Source organism: Tyto alba, unplaced genomic scaffold (genome assembly GCF_018691265.1).
Source record: "Tyto alba isolate M040663 unplaced genomic scaffold, T.alba_DEE_v4.0 Super-Scaffold_48, whole genome shotgun sequence".
Lineage (NCBI taxonomy): Eukaryota > Metazoa > Chordata > Aves > Strigiformes > Tytonidae > Tyto > Tyto alba.
In genome coordinates this window covers 10,365,823-10,389,480 of record NW_024881324.1, presented here as the reverse complement: position 1 = coordinate 10,389,480, position 23,658 = coordinate 10,365,823, and the positions used below count along the sequence as shown (strand labels likewise).

The 23,658-nt window shown below is 45.0% G+C and overlaps 1 protein-coding gene across 2 annotated transcripts in view; it reads right to left on the bottom strand.

Annotated features, from left to right (window-relative positions):
- Positions 1 to 564, bottom strand: part of LOC104365816 (androgen dependent TFPI regulating protein) — a 33,706-nt gene extending 33,142 nt beyond the window's left edge. For both annotated transcript variants that reach the window (XM_009972659.2, XM_032987770.1), the window contains exon 1: positions 207 to 564. In XM_009972659.2, the coding sequence (XP_009970961.2) occupies positions 207 to 359 (153 nt within the window). In that variant the 5' untranslated portion in view covers positions 360 to 564. The remainder of the gene's footprint in view (positions 1 to 206) is intronic.
- Between the last annotated feature and the right edge of the window lie 23,094 nt (positions 565 to 23,658).

Sequence of the window (23,658 nt, the reverse complement as noted above, 5' to 3'; positions counted from 1 at the left end):
TCACCAGTCGATCTTCTTTCTGCATAAAATCTGTGAATACCTTTCACGGGACAAGCATAGATCCCTACTTAGTTTTCTTTGGGGTATAAACTGTTAAAGGAGGCAGTTTAACAGCAGCAAATATACCAGCTGCATATGTCTTGAGGCACAGATGGCAGACAAACAAATAGACATATTGGTATCACTGTACAACACGATTTGCTTACCAGATTGAGGACTGTCAAATATTTCCACTGCCCACCGTAAAGGAACACTTCAGATGGCCGCTCTTCTGTTCTTATGTGTGTGATTGAATAGGCAATGAAAAAATACCAGACAAAAGCAAGGCAATGGTACGTTGCGAGAGTAGAGATTTCCATGCTTTAGCTAAGAGCAAGTGATAAACCAGCCAAAAGCAGCTTTCCTCTTAAGGTCCTCGGTCGCTGTGCATGGGAAATGTCGGGGTAGGAGGCTTTACTTCAGAGCAGACTCAGAGCCACTTTGCTGTCCTCGGAAGGAATATGCACAAGGCTGTGAACTTTGCTTCTGTTTGTTTCCCTTTTCACTGTACGGATAGGCTGGGGGGTGGGCAAGAGGAATAAGCTTATTGCCCGGATTTAAATGCCTTGCTCAAGATTAGTGAGGATTAGCTGTGGAGTTACATAAATTTTTTGTTGGTTTGTTTGTTGCTTTTTTGTTGGGTTTTTTTTTTTTTTCAAAAGTGGGGGGAGCTTTGCTGCTGATTTTGTGTAACGGGCTGTCATTGTTCGAGTAGCAAGTGAAAACAAGTAGCATTTTCCTCTCTTGTAGCTATGGGTGCAGCCATGTCCCCAGCTCAGCTTGGGAAACCTCTAAGACTGTTTTATCCTTGTGCCAAAGGAAGAAGTGGGAAGCATAATGGACTGTGAAATAAAATCTGAGTTGATTTGTTGATAGACTATGGAGGTGGCAAGGAAGCTGAGAGGATCTGTAGGCAAAGGTCCTTGGGGTTGAAAATCACTGCGAGCGGTGACATCTTTTTGTGGGAAAAGGCTCTGCTGCCTTTATGCTGCTAGGATCCGTCACAACTGTGCACAGCAGGTCGGATGTACCCCGAGTTGCTTTGAACCTCTGGCAGGGGTGGAGACATGGGGCAAAGACCTTGGGTGGCAAACCCTAAGCACTGGGCAGGGCATCTCACCTATCTGCTTCTTTACTTGATGCCACTCACCTTCAGACAGCCCCTTTTCCCTGGCGTGACATTATCACACCATCAGGGCTGGGGTAAAGAAGAGAAGAACCCATACGCCCGCAATGACCCTAAAATGAAGTGATCAAAAAACCTCCCATGGAAATGCTCATTTTTCCCTGCCCTCATGCCTCGCCAAGCAGCCCTAGTTAGCACTGGAAAATACAGACGGCATTTCCTATTTGAGCCAGAGTCTGTGTAATTACAGTGCTGTCAGCAGTAATTGCCACCTGAGTGTTTCACAGGGGCCTTGGCAGGGAGCAGGTACCATGCCCCAGCCCACACCAGGACCTTCCCCACACAGGATGGGGAGAGGGGGTGCTCTTCTTGAGCCCTGTCTCCGTGGGCAGGGCTGGGCTTTGGCCAAGCAGACTGCATTAAGGGATCTCTTTTTTTTTCCTTTCCCTTCTAACTAGCCTACAGGCAGCATTGAGCAACCTGCTGTGTTTTGGTTTGTTTTGGTTTTTCTCTTGCATTTCTTTTTCCCCCTGGTACCGGACGTAAGGCTCCATGTGGGATGATTTCCTATGAACTCAGACAGCAATATGCATGCATGTTGGGAAACAGCCCTTGCACTAAGGCACTCCAATGTCCTCCTGAGTTTCATTGACTTCTCGCCTAATTCAGATTGCCCACATCCAGATTCCCCAGGCATTCCAGCCATCACAATCCTAACGAAATATTTCTGCCTCACTTAGGAAAAATAAAGATGTAGATTCTTTTGTGGTTGTTTGAGGTTGGAGAAAAACCCTTGCCAGAAAAAAAAAAAAAAAAAAAAAAAAAGGGAAAATGATATGTGAATATGTTTTTTGGACTCTGACAATGTCACTGGTCTTTTCCTAGGAAATCCAGCAGAAAAGACTTTTCAATTGCCTTTACAGACTTTCTGAGAAGGGGCAGTACTGTCATGAGCTGCTTCCTCTGCTCCTCCTTGTTAAGACTCATCCCTGTGACAAAAGGCAGGAACAGAATAGGACTATGGCATGGAAGGGCCCTTTTTATTAGTGATTTGCATATCAAAGGCTCCAAGCAGTCAGCATTTAACAAGTTATCTTCACACCAGTCTTTCTGAGGTTTTGCTGTAGTGCAACTTTAAAAATGGGAAAGCATGTGCTTCTGCTCAAGTAGGTGCCCGAACGCATGCAAATCAATGTAAATGTATGCAAAATGGCAAGGTATGTTTTTTTCTTTTCTGGAGGATCTTGGCCAATATGGCTGGGAAGGTGTCAAGTACGGTGACAGTTTTCTGATGTGTACACCTGTCCCACAGACTGAGACCATCTGCTTTGTTTTCCCATATACAAGAAGCAAGACACATATCCTTCAGCCCAGATAAGGGATGAAGTTCAGCTGTAGAAACATCGCAAAGAAAGGATGAGCTCCAGATAAGATCTGAAGTCTGACACCCCACACTTCATGGAGTCTTTCTTATTTTACTGCCAGTATGATGCAGTAAGCAAATACACTGGAAAGGTAACCGTCTCTCCGTGGTTATGAACATCTACTAGAGGTTCAGTGGAATAGGAAATTCAGTCTAAAACTTTTCAGGGAGTGGAGAGAAGGAAGAAAGGAGAAGCACAGACAGATGTGCTGCTGCAGATCTAGAGGGATGGTTAAGGGAAATACCATCTTCCATCTGCTTGGTATCACACCCCAGCTCACAGCTGCTACTCTCCTGAGCCGAGCTGAGCTGAGCTGAGCCTCATTCATGCACTCTGCCAATGCTCTCAGTCTGCTTCAGGGGCTCTCCTGACTTTGGACAGAAACAAACTGGGAGCTCCAAGTTAGTCCATTAACACGGTTCAACTGAAGACTAGTAACAAGTAATTGGAGTTGTAAATCACCTTGTAAACACAAAAATCTCTTCTGCTCATGCCCCCTTCTACAGGAGTGAGTTAGGCCAGCTTGCCTGACATTGCACCAAAATGGGCTTGACTCACTTACTATGGTTCAGGTACAGAGATGACAGCAAACAGTGTAAACTGATAATATCTTAGACCAACATGTCTGTAATGCCATTATGTGTCTCCACTGATGGGCATGGTATTTCCAGGCTATCAAGTCCATCATTACCATATAATGTTTAGGTATCCCCTCAGCCTTTCGCTAATGAGGCAGATGTAGAAACAAATATCCCTACTTCCTCATGGGCTGACAATTTGTTTAGAGACCAGTTAGACACCTCTAAAATATTCTTTAATATTTTTGCACTGGCAAGGTTAGGTTTCCTCTCTGTCAAGTCAGCATCCAACCATGGCAAAACAAGCAAGAGCAAGGCAGAAAATCACTGAATCACTGGCAGGTGGCAGCAGTTAAGGCCAGGTGGGAGGAAAGGATTCAAAGCCAAACAAAGCCCTAGGAAAGGTTTGGGAGTGTGGGGGGGTGTCTAAAAAGCAAAACTGGGGGTTTGTGCCTAGCTCTCTTTTCTGGGCATATTCTAAGAACAAGGGATTGATGCACAACTGGGATTTGCCTCCATCAGTGGCATTTTCTAGGATGAAGAAAATGTGAGAAGCTGGGTAAGTACATTTTTCTTCCAGTTTTCTGACACTTGTTTCTATTGTCATTGCAGTTCTTCTATCTCATGTGTGGATGTCGCAATTTATGTATTTTTAATTCACTGCTATTCTAAGCTGGCTTCCGTTGAGGGTGGCATTCCTTGAAAGCTGGGCCCAAGGCTGTTCTTGTACAACATCCTCTGTGCGTTATGTGAGCATGTCCAGAGTTAACAGGCTCCATCTCTGCTATGGTCTGGTTTAGCTGCAGGTGATGCAGGGGTCTGTGAGGAAGAAGCATTTTCTGATACGCATTAGTCAAGAAAGCTTTTTAACATGTAGAGCAAGGCTGCCTGAGCTCTGTGTCCCTAGGGACATCTGTAATAATGATTTCTGCAGTGACTGTCCTGATGTATGAAATGAAACATAATTGACAAAATGGCAAGCCTAACATAGTCTGCTTCAGGCATCCTCAAATCCTGAGTCAAACTCCCCAAAATCATGTGGTTAGAGTAATTCACAAGTTTTAATTTTCTCTGGCTTTATTTGTCTTGGGCTTTAGTAGCTTCTAGGGGTCTGAGTTTTCTAACTCTTTTTCACAGCTGTGTGAGTGACAGGTGTAAAAATGTTTTAACTGCTAACAAAAGCTGAGGGCCTTGCCCAGGGATGCAGCAGTGACAGTGACAACTAATGACAATAGATAAAAATATTCTGAGTTATTTCACTAAAAATCTGAGACTAGGCAAATGTTGCAACATCTACCTGCTGTGTATGGCAAGCAGGAAAGTTAAAATGTTGAAAGGCGGCTTGTGCACACTCTTGTGTGGGCCTCTCCTCTTTATTGTGTGTGAGATTTTTTTTTTTTCTAATATATACTTTTAAGGGAAACACAGGAAGTGGTTTATCTCATCTTGATATATTTGTTCTGAATTGTTTTTAAAATGTTGTTCCAAAATGCCAAAATCCAGAGGGAATTTTCAGTCCCAAAGTGAAGACTAGTGTACAAGAAGAAACTGGATTCAGTAGTTGGAAGTACTCACTCAGGTTTCCGAGTTTCTCCCTCTCTTCCAGCTCTATTGGCTTTTAAACTATGTTTATTCAGACTGCTAAATGAAATGTCACTTTGATCCAGAAGCAAAACTTCCTATGTAACAGTGATTTGACATTTCTGACTTTTAAATGAATGAAAATGATGACATTAATCAAAACAAAACCTTTTCAGCTAACAACTTGGGTTCTAAAAGTAAGTATGTTGAAATTAAGAAACATTTGATTGGAAAAATGCTTGCCTATCATTCTTTTCAACTCATGGTGGAAATTAGTAATTGTTTGCCTTATTACCAAACCCCAATTGTGTCTTCTCTCTTGGCAAGGTGAATATTGCTTAGAAATAACAGGCATGGTTTTCCCTGGTTCTCAACAGCTTCCCAGAACTTACATAATTTTTAAGAGAGATATAACATTGCTTCTCAGTTTTACCTTTTCCCTTTTCTGTCAGAGATGCACAATTAATCTTCAACCCTTTAGAAGGATTGTGCACAAACAACCTGAAGTTCAGAGTGAAACAGACATACCACAGTATACCAGGGAAGAAATACTAGGCTATTTTTTAGATTTTGGATACACAAGGTATGACTGGTTCTCATTAGACTCCTTCCTGCTTAGATAATAGTGGTGGGCAAGTTAAGAAATGCATTCATGTTAATATTTTTCTTTGCCCTTTCTAGAGGGAGCCAAGAATGTACCAACTGGTCTTGCAAATAGATGTGTGTTTGATAACATACTGCATAGCAAAATGTTTTGATTTGTGTGGAGTTTTTTCATCTACCACTGAAACTCAGAAGCTTCTGGGGAAGGACACGGTAATTCTGACGCAAGAGTTTCATGAAGATTTATGATGTAGAGAACACCTCGCTGGACTGATGGGATAAGAATTGCAGTAGGAAAACTGGGGACGTTGCTCTTCTTTCATGACTATAAGGAGACATCACTTGTGGCTTTTTTCCACTTGTTCAGAAGATCAGCAGATCTAGTGTATGTTACTCTTGACTTTCTGTGGTCTATGTAAAACTGTAAATAACTATTTCATATGCAAGGCAATAGAGAATCATCCAACATTGACCCCATCACTCAGTGCTTGCTGAAATGGTGTAGTTTATGTGCAAATTTACCTTAAAGAGCAGATATCATTACAAAGGGGTATTAGATAATAAAATAAAGGCCTAGCTATAGCCTGTATTAGTACCTACACCTGTTGTCACAAACTTTGGGACCTAGATTGCAACAAATGCTGGGCAGAGGAAGGAACGGCTTATCCTCACTGTATGTACAGAGAAGTGCAACCCAAAGCACTGAAATGGTGTGCCCAAGGTCACACTGAAAGCCCCTGTTAAGAAGCAAATTAATGATCTGTCTTCTGAAGTCCTGATAACATCTAAAGGATGTTGAAGGAAAGGATGTAGTTCTGCAAAAGATGTTGAAGAGGTACTGGTGCGCCCCCACACACACTGGTATCATCTTGATAGATGACTCAATGGGTTATAAAATGTGACACAACCCAAGAGCCTTCCAAAACCTGCTAGATGCTGAGGACCTTGCAAGCTGGGTGAGTGACAAGTAAAAGGATCTCTTCTCCTTGGGGACACTAATATCCTTTGTACACCAAACTCATGTCCAGCTCCTGCTCATTACCAGACACTGAAGAACAAAGTAAATTTTTCAGTCTGTCAAAGGCAAGGGTAAAACAAAGATTGCAATGTTTTAATGATGCCAACAACATAATGAAGTTCAAACCAGTGGGTTGGTCAGACTGTCTGCCTAGCAGTGGGGATGGAAAGTGGGTTTCCTACCTAAGACCAGCTAGGCAATTACTGCAGTCTTCACATAAGATAGCAGGGGCTGACACAGCTTGTGGCTCTGGACCATACTTGTGCAATGAGCAGCCAGATGCTAGTGGTTCCTTACTGGACCCCGGGTTACTGGGTGGGCTGTGCAGGCTCAGGTGCAGCTGGCACAGCCCTGGGGCTGAGGCATCGGCTGGGCGATCAGGCTCTAATGGGGCACTGTTAACAGGCAAGCGCCCAGTTTACCAAGTGAATGGTGCTCTTCATCTCCTCCAGCTCGAAGAAACAAATCCTGCAGCAGGAGCTGAGTGTGATGCTCAGTGTCTTAGCTACTGCTCTTTAGCAGCAATGTATGAGTACTCCTGCTACTGTGAAGAGCTGGCAAATTGCTCCCTATTACCCAGCCCCTTCATCCTTGGAAAGTCTTTGCGTTTTCTTGCCTCTTTGCTGAAGATGGAATGGGAAAGAGTCATGTTCAGAGCAAGCCTCTGTGCACATCGTGCCCTGCTTCCCTAAGCTGAAGTGGCCTGCTGCCTCTCCTCCACTTCTTCGTAGCCTGATCACCAGGACTGACCCCCACATAAAGATGTTCCCCAACACCAACATCTCTGGGAGGGGGTCAGTCCACCCAGCTTCCTCTTATCTCTCACATGTATACCTGCTCACTGTTGTTCTCAATTTGCACAGATCTTCCTGTCTGGATGGTTTCTCTCTCTTTTTTTTTTTTTTTTTTTTTTTTTTTCTACCTCCCTAAAGTACTGTGGCAAAACATATATTAACCAAACAGCTGTGCTAGGTGGTACCCAGTTCTGACACATAACACCTATCTGCAATCTGTGTGTGCTGTAGTGGTGCCACAGGTGATGGGCATGGCACCGAGAGAGCTTTCTGGCTGCTCCTCAGCCCTGCTCTCTAGCAGGCTGTCCTTGGGGCAGAGCTTCAGCCTCTGCGAGGGAGGGAGATCCAGCCGCCGTGGTTTACCTTTGTGTCTGTAGCCAGGGACTCTTTACTTGATGTTGTGTGTCACAATCTCATGGACTGGGTTGATTTAGTGATGGTTTCTCACAGAGCACTCTGCCATAGCTGTTTACAAGACAGGCTATTTCCTACAACAAAAAGGTATCCCTCAGAAGTTCTCCTATGTAGAAATGAATGGGGGGAAAGTTGGAAGGCAAAAAACCCACAAAACCCTCAACAATTTTATTCATCCTTCTTGAAAAAATCCACCTTAACTTTCCTTCTGCCACTGTCAGTTCCATTACATGATGTGCATTGGCGTATTTCCTTTCCTTACAGCTATTTTCAGTGCTGAGAAAAAGTGCCTCTAGCCTTTGCAGCACTTCATTTGGTTACTGGTCAGATAATCAGATGTATTTGTGAGGAATTTCAGTTTGGAATATGGCCATTTGCTACAAAACTCTTGTGCTGACCCCTTCCTTCTTGCTGCCCTCTGGAAACATGTTGTGTTTCATTAATGTTAAATGCATTTGAGGTATCTGAACTTTCTTGGTCATGTGCATTAGCTGCTTAGTGAAAACCTGGGTGGTTTGTATACATTTATGATTTTGGGATCAGCTGGTGGAGGGAGGCAGTGTTTGCCGTTAGCTTCCCATCTCAGGGGCTTGGAGTTTTCTTGCTTCCTAATAGCAGGCGTGGAAAAGAAACCTGCCCTTGACAAATTCAGGATGCTGGTTATCAGCTAATTCTACTGTTTACTGTTTGCACAGCTAAACAACTGCTCATGTTTGGCAGAGAGCTCAAGTTCATCTGTAGCATGCAGGACAGAGCTGCCTGCTCATTTTCATCAGAAGCTTTCTGCTGTTTAATTGTAATGCTCTGCGGCGATCTGTAGTACTGCTTTCTACTCACGTGTTTCAAGACACTTTAAAAAGGGAGGGTGTCATTGCCCCAGCTTTGAAGGATGGAAACCCAAGCTTCTAGATGATCTGTGCAGGGGTGCTGTTCCCAATACATTAGATGGAAGTTGGTAAAAAGACAAAGAACAGTTAGGAGTTCAGAGTCCTGTGTTCTTCCCAAATTTTACCCCACAACAATGGCGCTGCCTGCGCTAACATACACTGATCCCGAGCAGCGCTGCTGCAGCTGGCTGCGAGGGGGTGTCAGACTTGTTGGGGGACTCCTTTTGGTGCTGGTGATCCAGGCAAGAAAATACATGGTGGGGAAAAAAGGGGGCAAGAATGGAAAAATAATCAAAAGGACCCCAGACCTGTGTGAGGCTTTTCCTGGGTACCACCCACACCAACCTCGTGTAAACTGAGCTGGAGTTTTGCTGGGATGCTGAGACCAAAGCTTGTCTTGCAGCCAGAAGCGTCCAGGGCTGGGTAGTGCTGCCTCCCAGCAGCACCGGTCTGGCACAGAGAGGACTGCTGGTGCCACCTCTCTCTGCACCCTGGGCTGCCAAGAGGAAATATTGGCCTCTGCGTCATTAGCGACAGCTTCATGTTGTTGAACTAGTCTTTGATCCCTTCCTCCTCTGCGAAACTGCGCAGTGGGTGGTAAATTAATCCCTGGAGTTCAGCCCAGCACGTATGCAGAAAGCACAGGGGAAAAGTAGGTGATCCTGCACTGATGCTAAGAGCCCTGAGCTTGCCTGTGCCCTCGGTGTTATTCCACTGACTTCGGTGGCAGAAGCTCTCATTTGCACAGATGTACGTAAACCCAGTCCGTATTTCTTTCCTCGTGTCTGCTGATGGGGTCATGCAGTAAGCATGAATCCAGATGCCGCTGCTCTTCTCATTAAACGCGTAGTCACCGTGGAATAAAATGACCTGGTTCAGTCTGCCGTGGCTGCAACAAAAGGTGACATTGTCAGCTAAGTGGGCTTAGTGTTAGGAAACTGGACAGTATTTTATGCATGCTTCATGATGGAACCAGGAGCAAAACAGAGGACAATCCAGGCTGGCTGTAGTAATGAATGAAAACTAAGGAATAAACAAATAGCAAATGTAGTTAGTTAAAAGAAGGGACCTAAATTTTACACCAGAATGAGCAGGACAGACTGCCACATTAAAAAGATGATAGTTCCCAGTTTCACTTACGTGGCTCTCTTACCCTTTTCTCTGTCTCACTCTCCTCTCCATTGGGATTTAAATTTCCACATTCAAAAACTAGCATTATTTTAGGACACTTAAAGGAGAAAGAAGTTTTGCTTTGTATGTGACTGGGAAACGGAAAAATATACTCTTACCATATAAAAGGTTGCAAATTTTGTAATCTGCTAGCCAGCTTGGTGTGAGAGCTGAAACAAGACGATGCTGTGCTAGAAGAAAGGCTTTGCTGAGAATCCCAGCGACTAGATCAAACTACTGTCTGCTGAAAATGTCTAGTTCAATCCCCCTAGCTGTAGCTAGGATATGGCACATGATTGCAGCACATGCTAAGGATGCTTTGAACTGCCTTTTTTTGCCTTTTTTTTTTTTTTTTCCTGCTTTTAAAATTGAGCAGTAAAGCATGCAGTTCAGGAAGGCCACGTATCACGTGTGAATATTGCTGACTGTACAGCACGGCGAAGGTCTGTGCTGAGTGAAGTTGGGCCTCCGTGGTTCTTTGCAGATATTTAGTAACAACCTTGAGCAGAGCATCTTTGCTTTCCACAACAGTTCTTCTAGATCAGCAAATGTATATTGCTCTCAAAGAGCAATCTATGTACCCTGGCACCTGTTTTCGAGTAAAGATGTATTTCACTTATTAAAGCATAAAAGTTAGGCTGGGTACACTTTCAGAGAGCCTTGTCCAAGGCAGAACAGCTACTCTAAAGACGGCGCCATGGGATAATGACTTCCAGACTGTCCCGAGCTGCATTCCTTCAAGCTTCTCCATCAGTGCAGTAATAAAGACTCTGTGAGCCACCTGGGCTGCATCTGTACTGTGTGGGAGGTAGAAGCCGTGGTGCAGCCCGCAGCCCTGCTCCCCTAGCTGTCCAGATGAGGCTTGCTGTCAACCTTTCCTCCTGCCGCAGGCCTGAGTCTCCTTCCAGTGGGAGCCAGGAAATGCAGCGTGATGGGGTGGGTGTCCCCCCACACACAAAATAGATGAAACGTGACCTGTGGAAGTAGCAAGGGCTGGATCATGCAGGGGAGGGCTCCCGTGAGCACAGCAAGGGTCGGTTAGGAGACGTCCTGCCAAGGAGCAGAAGGGCTCCTGCCCAGGACAGCTTGCAGGTTTAGGATCCGAAGCTGGCAGAGGGATTTACTAGTGCAGCTTTGCATTGCTTTGCTGGAAGCCTGTTGCAGAGGCACTCCTGCACTTCTTGAGCAGAGCAAAGTGAATGTGTAAAATATTGAGCAGATCTGACTTGCACCTTCATGAGATAGGAGCTTGCTTCCCAACACCAGAGAAGTCAGGGCATGCAAGGGCTTTGCTACAGAGTATTGAAAGCATTATATCTGGGGACTAATCAATTAGTTAAAAAAACAAACAAAAAAATAAAAAACAACCAACCAAAAAAAAAAAACCACACCAACCCCAAAAGCAAAGTAAGCTGCATGTCATTAAAATCCCAAATCTGTTTCTTCTATAAAACTAGCTTTTGTGTCTCTCCAGTGACTCCCCAGAATTCATGGCTACACTGGACTTGCAGAAGCCACTCCAATGCTGACTCCAGCTTACAGGAGAGAGACGATAACAGTTTAATCAGCAAGCCTCATACAGTGGGGAGACACAAACAAGCTCTGAGAACAAAAGCCCTTCTTTAGGTTTGCAACAGGAGCCTTGCCCTTCAGTGTATAGGGACTTTTAATACATACAGTCAACAGCAAATGTATATCTTGTTTACTGTTTGGTCTTCTGTTCTAGATATACAGTGAAAATATGAAATAATGCCAGAAATACCATGTGAAAACATGTGGGAGAATATAGACATAAGCAAGCTCTTTAAACTTACTCAGTAGTGCAGTGGTCTGGGCATCCTTAAATGATGGGTTTGAGGATTGCTGTTGCAAATCTGAAGCTAGCCACACAATTCTGTGGGACGCGTACAGGCTCTTAAAAATTTATTTGAAGTGTATGTCTGCAGTGGAGGAAAAAAGCCCTCCGTTCTGTGTAATTGGTCTCACTGAGTGCACCTTCTCTTTCAGTGAGCCTCACTGTGTTCCTTTTTTTCCCCCACCTGGGCTGCTGTGGGCTCCACACTCAGCCAAGCACAGTAATTTCTGCCCTTTTCATCCTTTTCCCTGGGGATGCTTTGGGCTGCACGACCACTGTGGCCTGGAGGGGACCATCCTCAGGAGATGCCACGTCAGGGCTGGACTCAGGCTGAGATCTCCAGTTCACCTCTGGCACCCCGTGCCCCACTGCTGCCACCTGGTAGAGGAAACTCCTGGGGCTGCCCCAGTTCACAGGGGGTGGAACGGACCTGCACAACCCCCTGGATTGGCAGCATGGGTGTTGAGATCACTGAGCAGCCTCAGAGCTATGCAAAAAGGAGATTTCTTGTGTTTTTGTTCCTGGCCCCCAAATGTGTCTTTATTTTCACACTTGCAAGGTTTCGGTGGCCAGAGTTTGTCTAACCACGTGCACGTGTGGTCAGCCAACACAGCTTTATCTGGAGGGGGTAACTGTTGGGTTTGGCAGCTCTTAACAACCACAGGTGCTTTATGCAGGTTAAAAGGAAGTGATGCGATGTCTTGCCCTTTCTCTGACAGTTCAGCTTTTTGGCACTACACAATTCTTGCAGAAATGGTGTGCTTCAAGGAAACCAGTGGAGGAGACTGATTCCACACATCCCTTCTCCACTGGTGTACCACACGTCCTCTGCAGCTGGGTGTCTGCCCACTGCCGGTGTGGGCTATTTTGTCAAAAAATTGTGGAAGATCATTAGCAGACCTTCTCCTTCTTCTCAGCTTGTTCATTTTCCACCCAGTTAGTTTTTTGGGGTAGGAAGGAGAAGTTTCCAATGCTGGTTGTCTCCTGTGAAGGAGTAGAGGCATAGCCCAGAAACTTTAAATTCAAGTGAAACCCTGGAGAGAAGGGATCTGGGCTCCTTATGGATGCCATACGCTGTAAAGGACTGCCATGCAAGTCAGCAAACTGTCTTGTCACTTCTTGACCTGCCCCCAAAATCAGAAGATCCTTGCAGCTGCCTGTGTGGACACTTGCTCTGCATTAAGGTGTTAATTCCTTCTCCCTCACTTACTGTAGTTTTGTCCCAGGGACCTCACGGGAAGCTCTTCTGATGCTACTCCCTGGGACCTACTAAAGTCTGTCTGTCTTCAATGGAAAAACTAACTCGTTTCCCTTCTTGTTGCACAACTGTTGAGGTGAAATAGCAGCTAATAGTAATCAGGCTCTCCCTCTCTCTTAATAGAAACACCTTTTCCCCTCCCTCCCTTAATGAAAGAGGCTTTGTTCTATGTATGTAATTCTCTCTCTCCTCTAATTCTGGTGGAATCTTCCATTGGGGACAAACCTGTTTTATTTCTGTAGTAGGGGGGGAAGCAGAAAGTAGGCATACTTTTTCACATTTGTTTTGTTTCTGTTTTGGTTAGCCTTGTTTGAAAGCCACTGGAAGCTCCCTGGCCTGGCATGTTTATTTTGGAGAGAATAAGTTCCCTATTAAGCAACAGCGGTAACTGTGTGTAATATGCGGGGGTTTTTTTAAGTGGATAAGTTATCCACAAGTCCCAGATGATGATATGTCTTGCAAAGAAGATGCTGGAGTGGGCCAAGATTGCCTTACAAAGTGAGAAAGTCCCATCAGAGGGTGAGCAAAATGGAAATGTTTGCTCGGGGAGGGGAAGAAACAACCGTCTGACCTTGCGTTCATGCACCTCGTCTTACTGTAGCCTTGAGCCCTTGTCAAGCACTCGTCACAGACTCTCCCCTGGGAGTTGAATGCGTTTGTTTCGCTCGCCGTTTGTGGTGTGGAGAGTGAGGGAAGGCGAGGTGATGCGACCTGCGTGCGGTGGGGCCGGGGGCTGGGCCGGGGGCTTGCCTGCAACCTCTGGCTGCCCGTGTCCCGGCTGTGCCGCTGAGCTCCCCTCCTGCTTTCAGCTGAGGTGCCGCCGCACCCCTCGGGCTCTTCTGGAATGGCTGGGTTTGGGGTGCTGGAGTGACGGTGTCGAATGAAATGCAGGGGGAGAGGAGCTGCGCTGGGATGTGTTGCTGGGGGATGGTGCTAAGTGCCTGCTCTGCGGGGCTGTGCAGCCAGCGAAGGCAGCGGCTGCTGCTGCCATGCTGGGAAAGTGGTCTTCAAAACGGATGGGGATAGGCAGGGCTTCTCCTTCTGTTTTCTTTTTTCTTTTTTTTTTTTTTTTCTTTTAAATTAAAACAGGCTCTCAAAACTATGTATTTATCTGCCTGGAGTCTCTCCAAGCCATCATTTCTTGGGAGTTACCATTTTTATTCTGGGAATGGTTGTCACTGTTTTAATCCTGTTTCCCATCCCTCCCAATCTTCTTGGGTTTTCGGGCTCTGTTGCATTGCTCCCCACTGTCTTTTCTTTACACCTTTCGGACAAACTGCAGTACAGCTCACTTCGGTTAAGTAGGATTGGGCAAGGCTCTCGACTTGTCACATAAGGGGTGGTGAGGAGGAAATGTGGCTGTAGCTGAATCTATTTTGGAGGCAGCCCATTCGTGCCCTGCCCTTTGCCCAGGCCTTGCCGCAGGCTCCAGCTGTGCTGGGGAGACCGGCAGTGTCAGGGGGCTGGTCTTCACTGAGGAAGGAAGAGCCTGGAAATCCCCAGTGCAAAAGAGCAAGAGCATTATTTTGTTTCAACCTGGGAAATGCAAGCTATGTGCTTTTTTTTTTTTTTTTTTTTTTCCCCATTTCCTTCTCTATTTTTTATTTTGAGCAGAAGAGGATCTCCAGATCCAAGGGAAAAAAAAAAAAAAAAACAAAACAAAAAAAAACCAACCCCCAAACATTTGCATTCCTTTCATTTTCACACATATGTCATGGTTTGGATGTTTCTGCCATTCTAAAATAGTGGGTTTGAATGTGCACAAGCTGAGGAAAGCCAGCAACGACTGGGAGGGTTCAGTGGGAGGACTGGGTTTCCCAGAGCTGTGCCCTCCTCACTGCTTTGCTTCTCCCTCGCCCTCCCTTCCCCACCGGCGCTGTGGAGAGGCTGATGCCTCCAAAAGTTGACGGTCTGCTGCGACAGCTGCAAATCATCTCGTAAATCCATCCTCAGGGGAGCAGAGGGGAGCGTGCAGCTTGTTTCTTGTTTCGCTTTTCCCCAAGCGTTGCGCAGGCTGTGGTCTGCTGGCCGAGGCGACTCGGGGTGCTGGTGATGCTGCGGGGCAGGAGGGCAGCCCACAGCCCAGCCTGGAAGGGGAACCACGCTCCTGCCTCCTACGTAGGCGCCGAGCTCCAGACTGGGGATGTTCCTCTTCCCACCGTGGAGGAGCCGGGAAGATCCCTGTCACCACTGACAGCGGTTAGGCACGAGGCACACGTATTTACAGAGGTCTTTGGGAATACAGTTGAAAAACAAACTGCTTTGCCTTTTATTTTTAATTTTTTTTCTTTAATTTTTCTTTTTCTCTTTTTTTTTTTTTTTCTCCTGCAACACTTAAGAGTCCCCTGGTGCTTCGCCCTCCCTCGTAACACTCCCACAGCTCCTCTGCCAGCATCTCCCTTAAAACCACAGCCGAGCAATTACCACCGCCGCTCCCAGGGCGCTGGCTCCCAGAGGAGGGTCCCAGGGAGACCTCCCCGTTTGCCTGCCAGTTAGGTTTAGCAAGGATGCTACGCTGGGGAAATCCCACGTGGCTCCTCTATGGGGGGGGTTAACCAGCCCAGTTCCCTGTCAGCCTTCAGCTGAAAGGCGCTGTATGTTCCCTCTGTGTGTGTGTGTGTGTATATACACATACATATAAGTGCATGTATAGAATGGATATTATTATTTAGCAGCGTAAGCCCTCATTAACAGCAATGGGATTTGTGTGGCTTACAGCCCCTAGGAAGCTATTTGATAGCTTACTCCTAATTTGCAAATCTTTGAAGCCAGTCCCTGTACCTGGTGATTAAGGGGTTTTTGTGCACAGAAAACAGAGGCCTCTGGATGGTTTGCGTGAAAAGGCTGCTGAGCGAGTCCTGTGATTCAGGGGCCAAAAATAATGTACGTTCTTTTAACAATGTTAGCTCTGTTACACAAACTGTCAAAAGCCAGTGAAATTTAAAGGGACCCTGTCAAAGCAGGCCTAAAAATAACTCCAGCCAGCTGTGTTTTGGTGAGTGGGTGCGTGTACTCACGTGGTACACACCCTCTGCACTGCCAGTTTTGTCTTGGGTTGTGGTTTTTTGTTTTTTTTTTTTTTTTTTTTTTTTTTTTCTTTCTGAAACAGGCTAGCACAACATTTGAGCTTTGCCATCTGGTCGCTCCGTGTATGAAATGACCCTGCCCTGGGAGAAAGGGTCCAGCTTTGCCGTGGGAGAGAGCATCCCCATCCCTGGCCACAGCATAGCCACCCCCCCCCTCCCTCTAAAGGAGGTGAAAAGTTGCTGGTTTGGACATTTAACACCCTAAAAGAGCGTTGCAGCAACACTGCTGAGCACAGCACAATGGTGGCAGCGCAGGGCCCCATCCATGCCCGCTCATGCCAGGCGGGTTGTCCTCGTCGTGCCAGGGTGTTTCTAGGTAAGGGAGAGGGCTCCGATGGATGGGGTGTTTTGGGGTGTTTCTGTGGGGCTGGGGGGAGGCTGGAGTCGGGGCTGCTCGGCGCACCGTACCTGTCACCAGTGACACCCGGGCAGGTGTCCTCCGTGGTGGACCACAGCCTGTGTGCTTGCAGGCTGGATGGAGCAGTTAGGAAAGCTCGAGATGGAGCACCCCCCAACACCTCTTCCCCTCCCACCTCCCTGGGTTTTGGAAGCATCTTTCTTTCCCAGGGAGTGGGGTGACTCTCCCTTCCCCACAAGTGCCGGTGAGATGGGCTCCTTGTCAAAAGACAGCTCCTGTTTGTAGGACAAGGCTCACTTCGAAACTGGGATTCCCTCTCAGAGCTGCCAAAAATACCCGGCAGCATAAACAGGGACATCTCTGCCAGCTCACATCCTGCCTGACCTTGCCTTGCGCCTCTCGGGAAACTAATCGAGGTTTCATATCTCTGTAAATGGAATCGTTTCCCTCTGCCTGTCCTCCTCCTGGGCATGTGAAAAGATGCATGGAAGATGCGTGTAAAGTGTGCATGTGATGCAGCTGCTTTGAAGAACAGAAGTATGTTTCAGTTAGTTTCCTCATCTGAAGGGAGATGGGGAGTTGGGTATTTCTCGGTGCCGTTTACCCGTGTGCTGAATTTCCCTAAGTCCTGTTTTTGCAGTCGGAAATGGCAATAAATAACTGCTGGGGAATTCCCTCCCGCAGAAACCTCAGTAAAATGCCTTTGCCCTATATCCAGAAGCAGCTGCTCTGTTTGCCCTTCCCTCTCCCACACACCTACCTCCTTCCCCGATACCCTTTCCACCCTCTCGAGGTTTCTATTGCTGAAGTCCCTGCTCCGAGGTTGCTCATTGCTGGCAGTAGAAGGTTGAGCATCTTCTTCCCCCCTTGGGCAGGAGCTGGAAGACCCGAAAGATCCTTAGACTTTCCCTGCCAGGCAAAGGAAAGAGCTTGAATACGTGCAGCATCTGAACAACTCTCCCCCCAGCTGCCACACCAGGAGTTGGGTACGAGACAGAGGTGCTCTTTCACCATCACTTCTGAATATTTTTCCAGGTGTGATTTCATGCTGATTCAAAACAACATCCCCAAATTGAACTATTCTTGACTAAAATAATTACATTAATAAAAATTATCCTAAATTCTCCTCCCATCATGTTTCAGAGTAACTGAAGCATTTCCATCGTACTTGTTTCCCTTGAGGGTATAGGTAGGGATTGTACCTATTGACTGATTGTACCTGACTGACTGAACACTGAAGCAAAGGTGGCTTTGAAATTAAGTGAAGTTAAGCAACTTAATTTTAGCACCCTGAAACTGTAACTACTGCTATCAGATTCTCTTTTTTTCGTATTGACAACATTTACTTTTTGATGTTATTTCCAAAACAAAATGCCAGTGAAACTCGACGTCTTGGCATGACTTTGCTTCCCTGATTTTGCTGGAAGGCTGTTTTCTGAGGGAATTTGTGCTCTTCCCATGGTGGTTTTCCTTTAGTCATCTCCCACATGTAGGTGATCTGTGTACTTTGCTGTAACAATATAATACAGTTGATTACAAATGAGGCTGGCATAAGATATTAATGTTTGCATTCTAGTAGTTGAATTTTTTGTTCTAGAGCATTATTCCTTGGACGTGGGCTTATAAGTATAGTAAAGGACAGCAGTGTCCAAGGATGAAGAGAATATCTGCCACCAGAGGAAACGTGGGAGATATGCAGAATATCAGATAGCTTCTGATATTCTTCCAGGTATACACTGAGGGGGGAAGCAAGAAACCCTTCATTTTGATCTCATTACTGGTGCTGAAGCAACAATAGAGTTCAAAAGGACTTTTCATCTTAAGAAGGAGAAAGGAAACTTTCAAGATGTTCCTCTGGAAATAGTTAAATGGAAGACACCCAGTCTATGGTCTTTCACATCCGTTGATCTAATCCTAGGCAAGAAAGACAGAGCTGAAGGAATAAAATAAATGTAAAGCACTTTTAACTTGGTGTCAGCAAATTGTCCGCTGTTCGTTAGCATGAATTCATTATTTGCCTTAAAAATCAGGGGTTGTCAGAGCAAGTGTTGCAGAATTTACAAAAGTAAATTCATAATTTCTACAAGAATCTACTAGAATACATCCACCTTCTCTGTTTACTTTCTGCAAATGGGTTTATTGGTGAGAATGCTGTGGAGTAATAAAAAAAAAAAAAAAAAAAGGCGGGGGGCAAGGGCAAAAAACCAAGCAAATACCAGCATAGTCCCCAAAAAAGCAGATTGTGAGTTCATCACAAATGTAAGTGGGTTTTTTTCCCCAAAAAAATGGAGTTAATTATTCAAATACAGCAAGATACTGGCTGATTTGTGTGTTCAATCAAGACTAATCACCACAGCTTGAATTTTGAATATTAAATGCTTGTGGAGTCTGCTCACAAGTTATCTGCATAATTTTTGTCATGTAGATTAAGTTAGTTGATGAATTATGTCAGACAACACATATGTCTAAAAGTTGGGATACGCTGGTGGACAATCTGCAAACAGAGGAAGAGACAGGTGTGAAGGAACACAGGACATAATTTCCTATGAACAGTTTATTCATTTCTGAGTTTGATTCCAAGATCTACAGGTTTGTTTTTCAGCAATACCCGTTGATGTACAACTGAGTTTTTACTGGGTAATGTTTATGGGGAAGCAACCTACGTTCCAAGTTAAGGCATCAGAAGCTGGTATCTGCTGCTGTGTTGCAGAGCTGCTTTCCAGGAGCTGCGTAGCCACCACCTCTTTGGTCTGACCGTGTCTTGCACCTTCTCCCTGCATTGCCCCTGACTGCAGCCTGGTGAGGGAGGCAGAGCTAGTAAAAATGTCATTGGCATTTTGAACCTACAGGAATAAAACAAACGGCCTTAACTGTATAACGCTGATGGTTAATCAAGTGGAACTAGGAGTTAGAGACCAGCTCGCTGAATCGGGGAGAAGCAGTGGCCTGATTAAAGAAATCAAAGTGAGTCGGTAGGCGAGAGCCAGTAAAATGCAGGACTTCATCAGCGTGGGAAACCAAATCAATTAAGCAGTGAATGACAGAGCGAGTGTGAATGTGGAAAGGGCTGTGTAAGTCCTCAGGAGGAAGGTGCAAACAGGGTGGTGCCGCACCCAGGGCAGGGGTGGGTTGGGTTATGGCTCGCTGCAAACCAGGCAAGCTGTGTTTTAACGGAGCCTGGCTGACCCGTGCCCTCCCCTGCCAAATTGTTCGCTCGTGCCCCTCGCCTGGGTGGCACCGCCCGGGGAGGGGGATGCTTTGTGTGCGATACCAACGCATTGCAGCCCAAGCCCATCGAGGGTAGGAGCTAACGTGGAACATGTGAATTCAGACTTTCTAATGCATTTTATAGGGCTTAGGACAAGAGCAACGCTGTGGTTTGGACTTGGGTCGCTTACACAAAAGCCTGCAAAATTAATTGGGAGTTTTGTATTTTGGCACAATTTGTGTTTGTGGAAGAAGTCTGAAAACAACCTGACATAGAAATCAAAGGTATATGGTAGGAACAATAACATACACAGTCTCTTTGCCAAAACATTGATTTGAAGTAGTTTTGTTAAATTAAATTTCACCCTAGATTTCCGTTAAGGATAAATCCTAAAAAAATATAGAAATCTCTTTGCAGAGAGACCCCAGGCCTTCCCATTGCCATCAACTTCTTGTGACCTCCAGAGCAATGATAATCTTCTGATAATGTCGTCATCTACATCCGTAGGAATGTGTTTGTGATTTGTCACAAATTAGGCAATGATAGGCAAAGAAATGCAGAAAATGCCCGTTTTTCTTTTTTTGTTTTTAATTCTGATGTCAACAGCTGGTTTTCATACAAGGCTCTGTCCCCTCCCTGCTTCAGCATTTGCAATTGAATCCACCAGTGAAACAACTGTGACTGAAAAGGAAATCAACTTGATTATCCAACCTGATATTTTTTAAAAAAAGTATAAACTGACACAAGCCAAATGCATCATGCTTTTTTTTTTTTTTTCCATTAATAAGGTCTTCCATTATCAACCTGAGCAAGTACATTTATTATTAGCCCATTTATTTGGGCTGTTCGTCACACCATCCTTCTAATGAAGAATTAAGTATGGTAACAATTGGAATAAAATACAAATCCTGGAACAGAAGACAAGATTGTTTTAAAAGTGCAGGCACTGCATTGGCACAGTACTAGATTTCCCTGCTAGAGGTAAGAGCCAGGAGGCTCCAATCTTACAAGAGAAACTTGCCCTTTCAGCCTCCTTCTGCCCCAGCCACCTTCTTGAATAAGACTTGTTCACACTGCAGGGCAGCAAATTGTCTTATACTTTTACAAGAAGTCCCACACAGCAAATCGGAGGCTTCATTCTCAGCCTGTTGAAGCCCAGAGAGATGGCTCCTAATTATTTCAATGGGTTCTGGAACAGGGATATTGTTGCACCTAACAGGGAAATTAGAAAGTTCTGGGGAATCCATGCTAGCTTCCAAACAGTACATTGCTGTGCATATGGGAAAGAAGGTTTCCTACTTAAGGGACAATTGTCTCCAAAGCGTGTTACCACCACAAGTCAGCAAAGTCCAAAAGTTAGCAAGCTTCAGTTTAAAAACAAAACAACAACAAAAAAAAAACCAAACACCAAAGAACCACCCCTGCCTCAGGGTAGTTATCTGGATAACAAGAATATGAAGAACTGCACTAGTATATGTTAGCAAAATTCAGAAACGCATGCATCAGTGGCTGAAGGAATCCCCAAATATTGATGATAGGAGAGAGATCTGGTCAGGTAACCCCATATTTAACCACTTCTTAATTCATACGAGAGTTGTATTTCCCCAGGGGAAGAGCAGCAAGCTAGCAGAACTGAAACTTGCTTAGTCACTCCTTTGTCCACAAAACCACACATCTGACCCATGTAAAATTTCCAGGTTTGTCACCCCTACTGCCCCTTGTGATGGAATAAGATGATTAGAAAGTTGGCTGTGCAGTTCCTGGGCATCTCAGAAAAAGGACCCCTCCACCTCGGTAGCCCCTTTGAAGGCTGAGTGCTACAGGCAAAGTGTGGGGGTGTGAAGGGTCAAAACCATAAAAGGCGAAGGAAAGAGAAAGTGGGATTATTTGTTTCTCACATAAGTAGTAAAGGGATTGATTGGTGTCATGGGAGAAATTAATGCCCACCCTGACCATGCACTATCTGCAGGCTTGCTTGATCTTCCCTTACACTGGGACCTACCCATCAACTATGGGTTTTATTTCTTGTGGAAGGATGGTTTGGGTAAAATAAGACACTTAATGCATTTACATGAGAAAAACAAATGCTTTTAAGTGCGTAATCTCCATTTTTAGAGACACTCAAAAGTCTTCTGGGCATGGTCCTGGGCAGCTACCTCCAGGTGACCCTGCTTGAGCAGGGGGGTGTGACCAGATGATCTGCACAGGTCCCTCCACACCTCAGCCACGCTGATGTGGTCCACCTCCAGTGTGTTCACTGAAAGCTTGCAAGGAGTCCATCTCTTCGTTAGGAAACAGTGCGTGCCAGTTTCCAGTATCTTAATATTGGTGAGAGAGAGAATAATAAGCAGAGAATGGCGGAGCTTTTTCAATGCCTCGGGGTAATGAAAAGTGAACTCCCTTTGTTTCAGACCATGCTGTAGTAATTGCGTGTGTGCTTTCTCTATTGATAAATGTCTCCCTAACTATGGCTGCAGCTTCTCATAACAGGAATATCAGGGAAAAAGATTAAATACATGTCTAACAGTGCAACTAAACTAACAAAAAAAGCAGCCTTTTCCAACCCAAAGCTTGGAACACAAAAGGGGGAAAACATGCCAGAATCCACTCCATGCCTTTAAAAGCTGTCCTTTCACTGCAGTGTCACCCACTCTGGAGCAACTACAGGAAAAACAGGATTTTAACTGTTTTTTTTTATAAATCTCTTTTCAATGTCAGGTACGGTCTCTCTAGGGTTTCTCTGACGCTTGCAATGCACACAATATTAATTCAGCGAGAGAAATATGTGATGTCAGCCCTCTTATGTCTGACAAGAGCAATGGCTGAGGTAGGTAATTAGTGGGTACCTGCTGGTGTCAGCTTCTTCTGTGTTTGCTGCAGAACAAATTGCTGAAGGCCCAGGAGACATTAGAGCAGGCTTTGCCAAAGACAGTGTGGGGCAGGCACTTTATTTTGGAGAGAAGTGATGCAATAAGCTGAGAACAAGTTAGTGAAAATATCTGAAGTGTGGATGAAATGTTGAAACCCCCACCAAAAGCAGAGCATTCTTGGTTCTTGCAGTTCTGCAAAGAAGTGTTTTTGTGGAAGTCTAGAACTGCAACATCCCAAACTCTTCTGTAACCCTATACATGGCGCATTTTCTCCTCAAAAAAAAAAAAAAACAAAACAAAATAAAAACAAACAAACAAAAACCAACAAAAATAATGTTTTTAGTCTGTCACTTAAGGATAGCAGGGAGTTTGGTGGCATCTTTTCTTTCTTGCTGGGGAAGTAGGAGATGTGGCAACAGAGAACAATGTTGTGGAGTGACTAATGGAACAGGAGGTACTGTAATTTGGCATCTTCCATGGCACATGAGCAGTCCTTTTAGAGTTGCTTTTTCCATAGGGATGAGTGTCAGCATTGCAAGCAGTTTTTTCTTCTCTGGTTGTAATCAGCACTGTGAACAAGACCCAAACCCATATTCACATCAGACTGTATCTATAAGCATGGCATACAATACATGTGCAGGCTTGAAAACAAAATTCAAAGAATGAATTGCCTTTGTGATTGTTCTTGTCATAAAACAATTTTATGATGATTCCAGTATTTTACTGAAGGGATGATGAGTTGTTTCCCAAGCTGAAAAAAAACCTGCTCTGTTGCCGTTTCATTTCCCCTGGAAAGGAGATGTAGAAATTTCCACCTGGCAGATCAATAGCTTTTCAACATCTTCCTTTTTCTTGTGTTTCCCAAATGAATGCCTGTTATTTGGAAGCAGAACAAAAATAAGACAGAAAAATAACTGCAGGAAAATTTGAAGCGAAGTCTTTCATTTAAGCAACTGTAATACACGAAGAAGAGATGAAATCTGAATTTGGTTTTGTTTTTTTTTTTTTTTTTTCCCCTCATTGCAGTGAACAATGCTGTATCACTGCACAACACTCTTGATTTGTGAACGTTGGGCTGAGCAGGCCCTTTTCTAATGGAAGGCAAATAGCTGGAGTCAGTGTCTTTGAGAAGCGTGCTCCACAGTGGCATTTCCAAAACATTTAACACGGATGTCCCCAACTTTTGCTAGATGCCTGGCACTGAATGCCTTGGGTAGGTTTTGATGGTGTTTTTATGTGGACACCTGAGTGAAGGCAGAGAGATCCCAGTAACGCTTAAGCATTGACAAAAACCAGGATTTCCCTGTGGCTGCAGAGAGGTCTCCAGGAGAGTCTGAGTTCTGCTCAGAGGAAGGAAGAGAATCTGGCTGAGTTGTTTGAGCAATAATG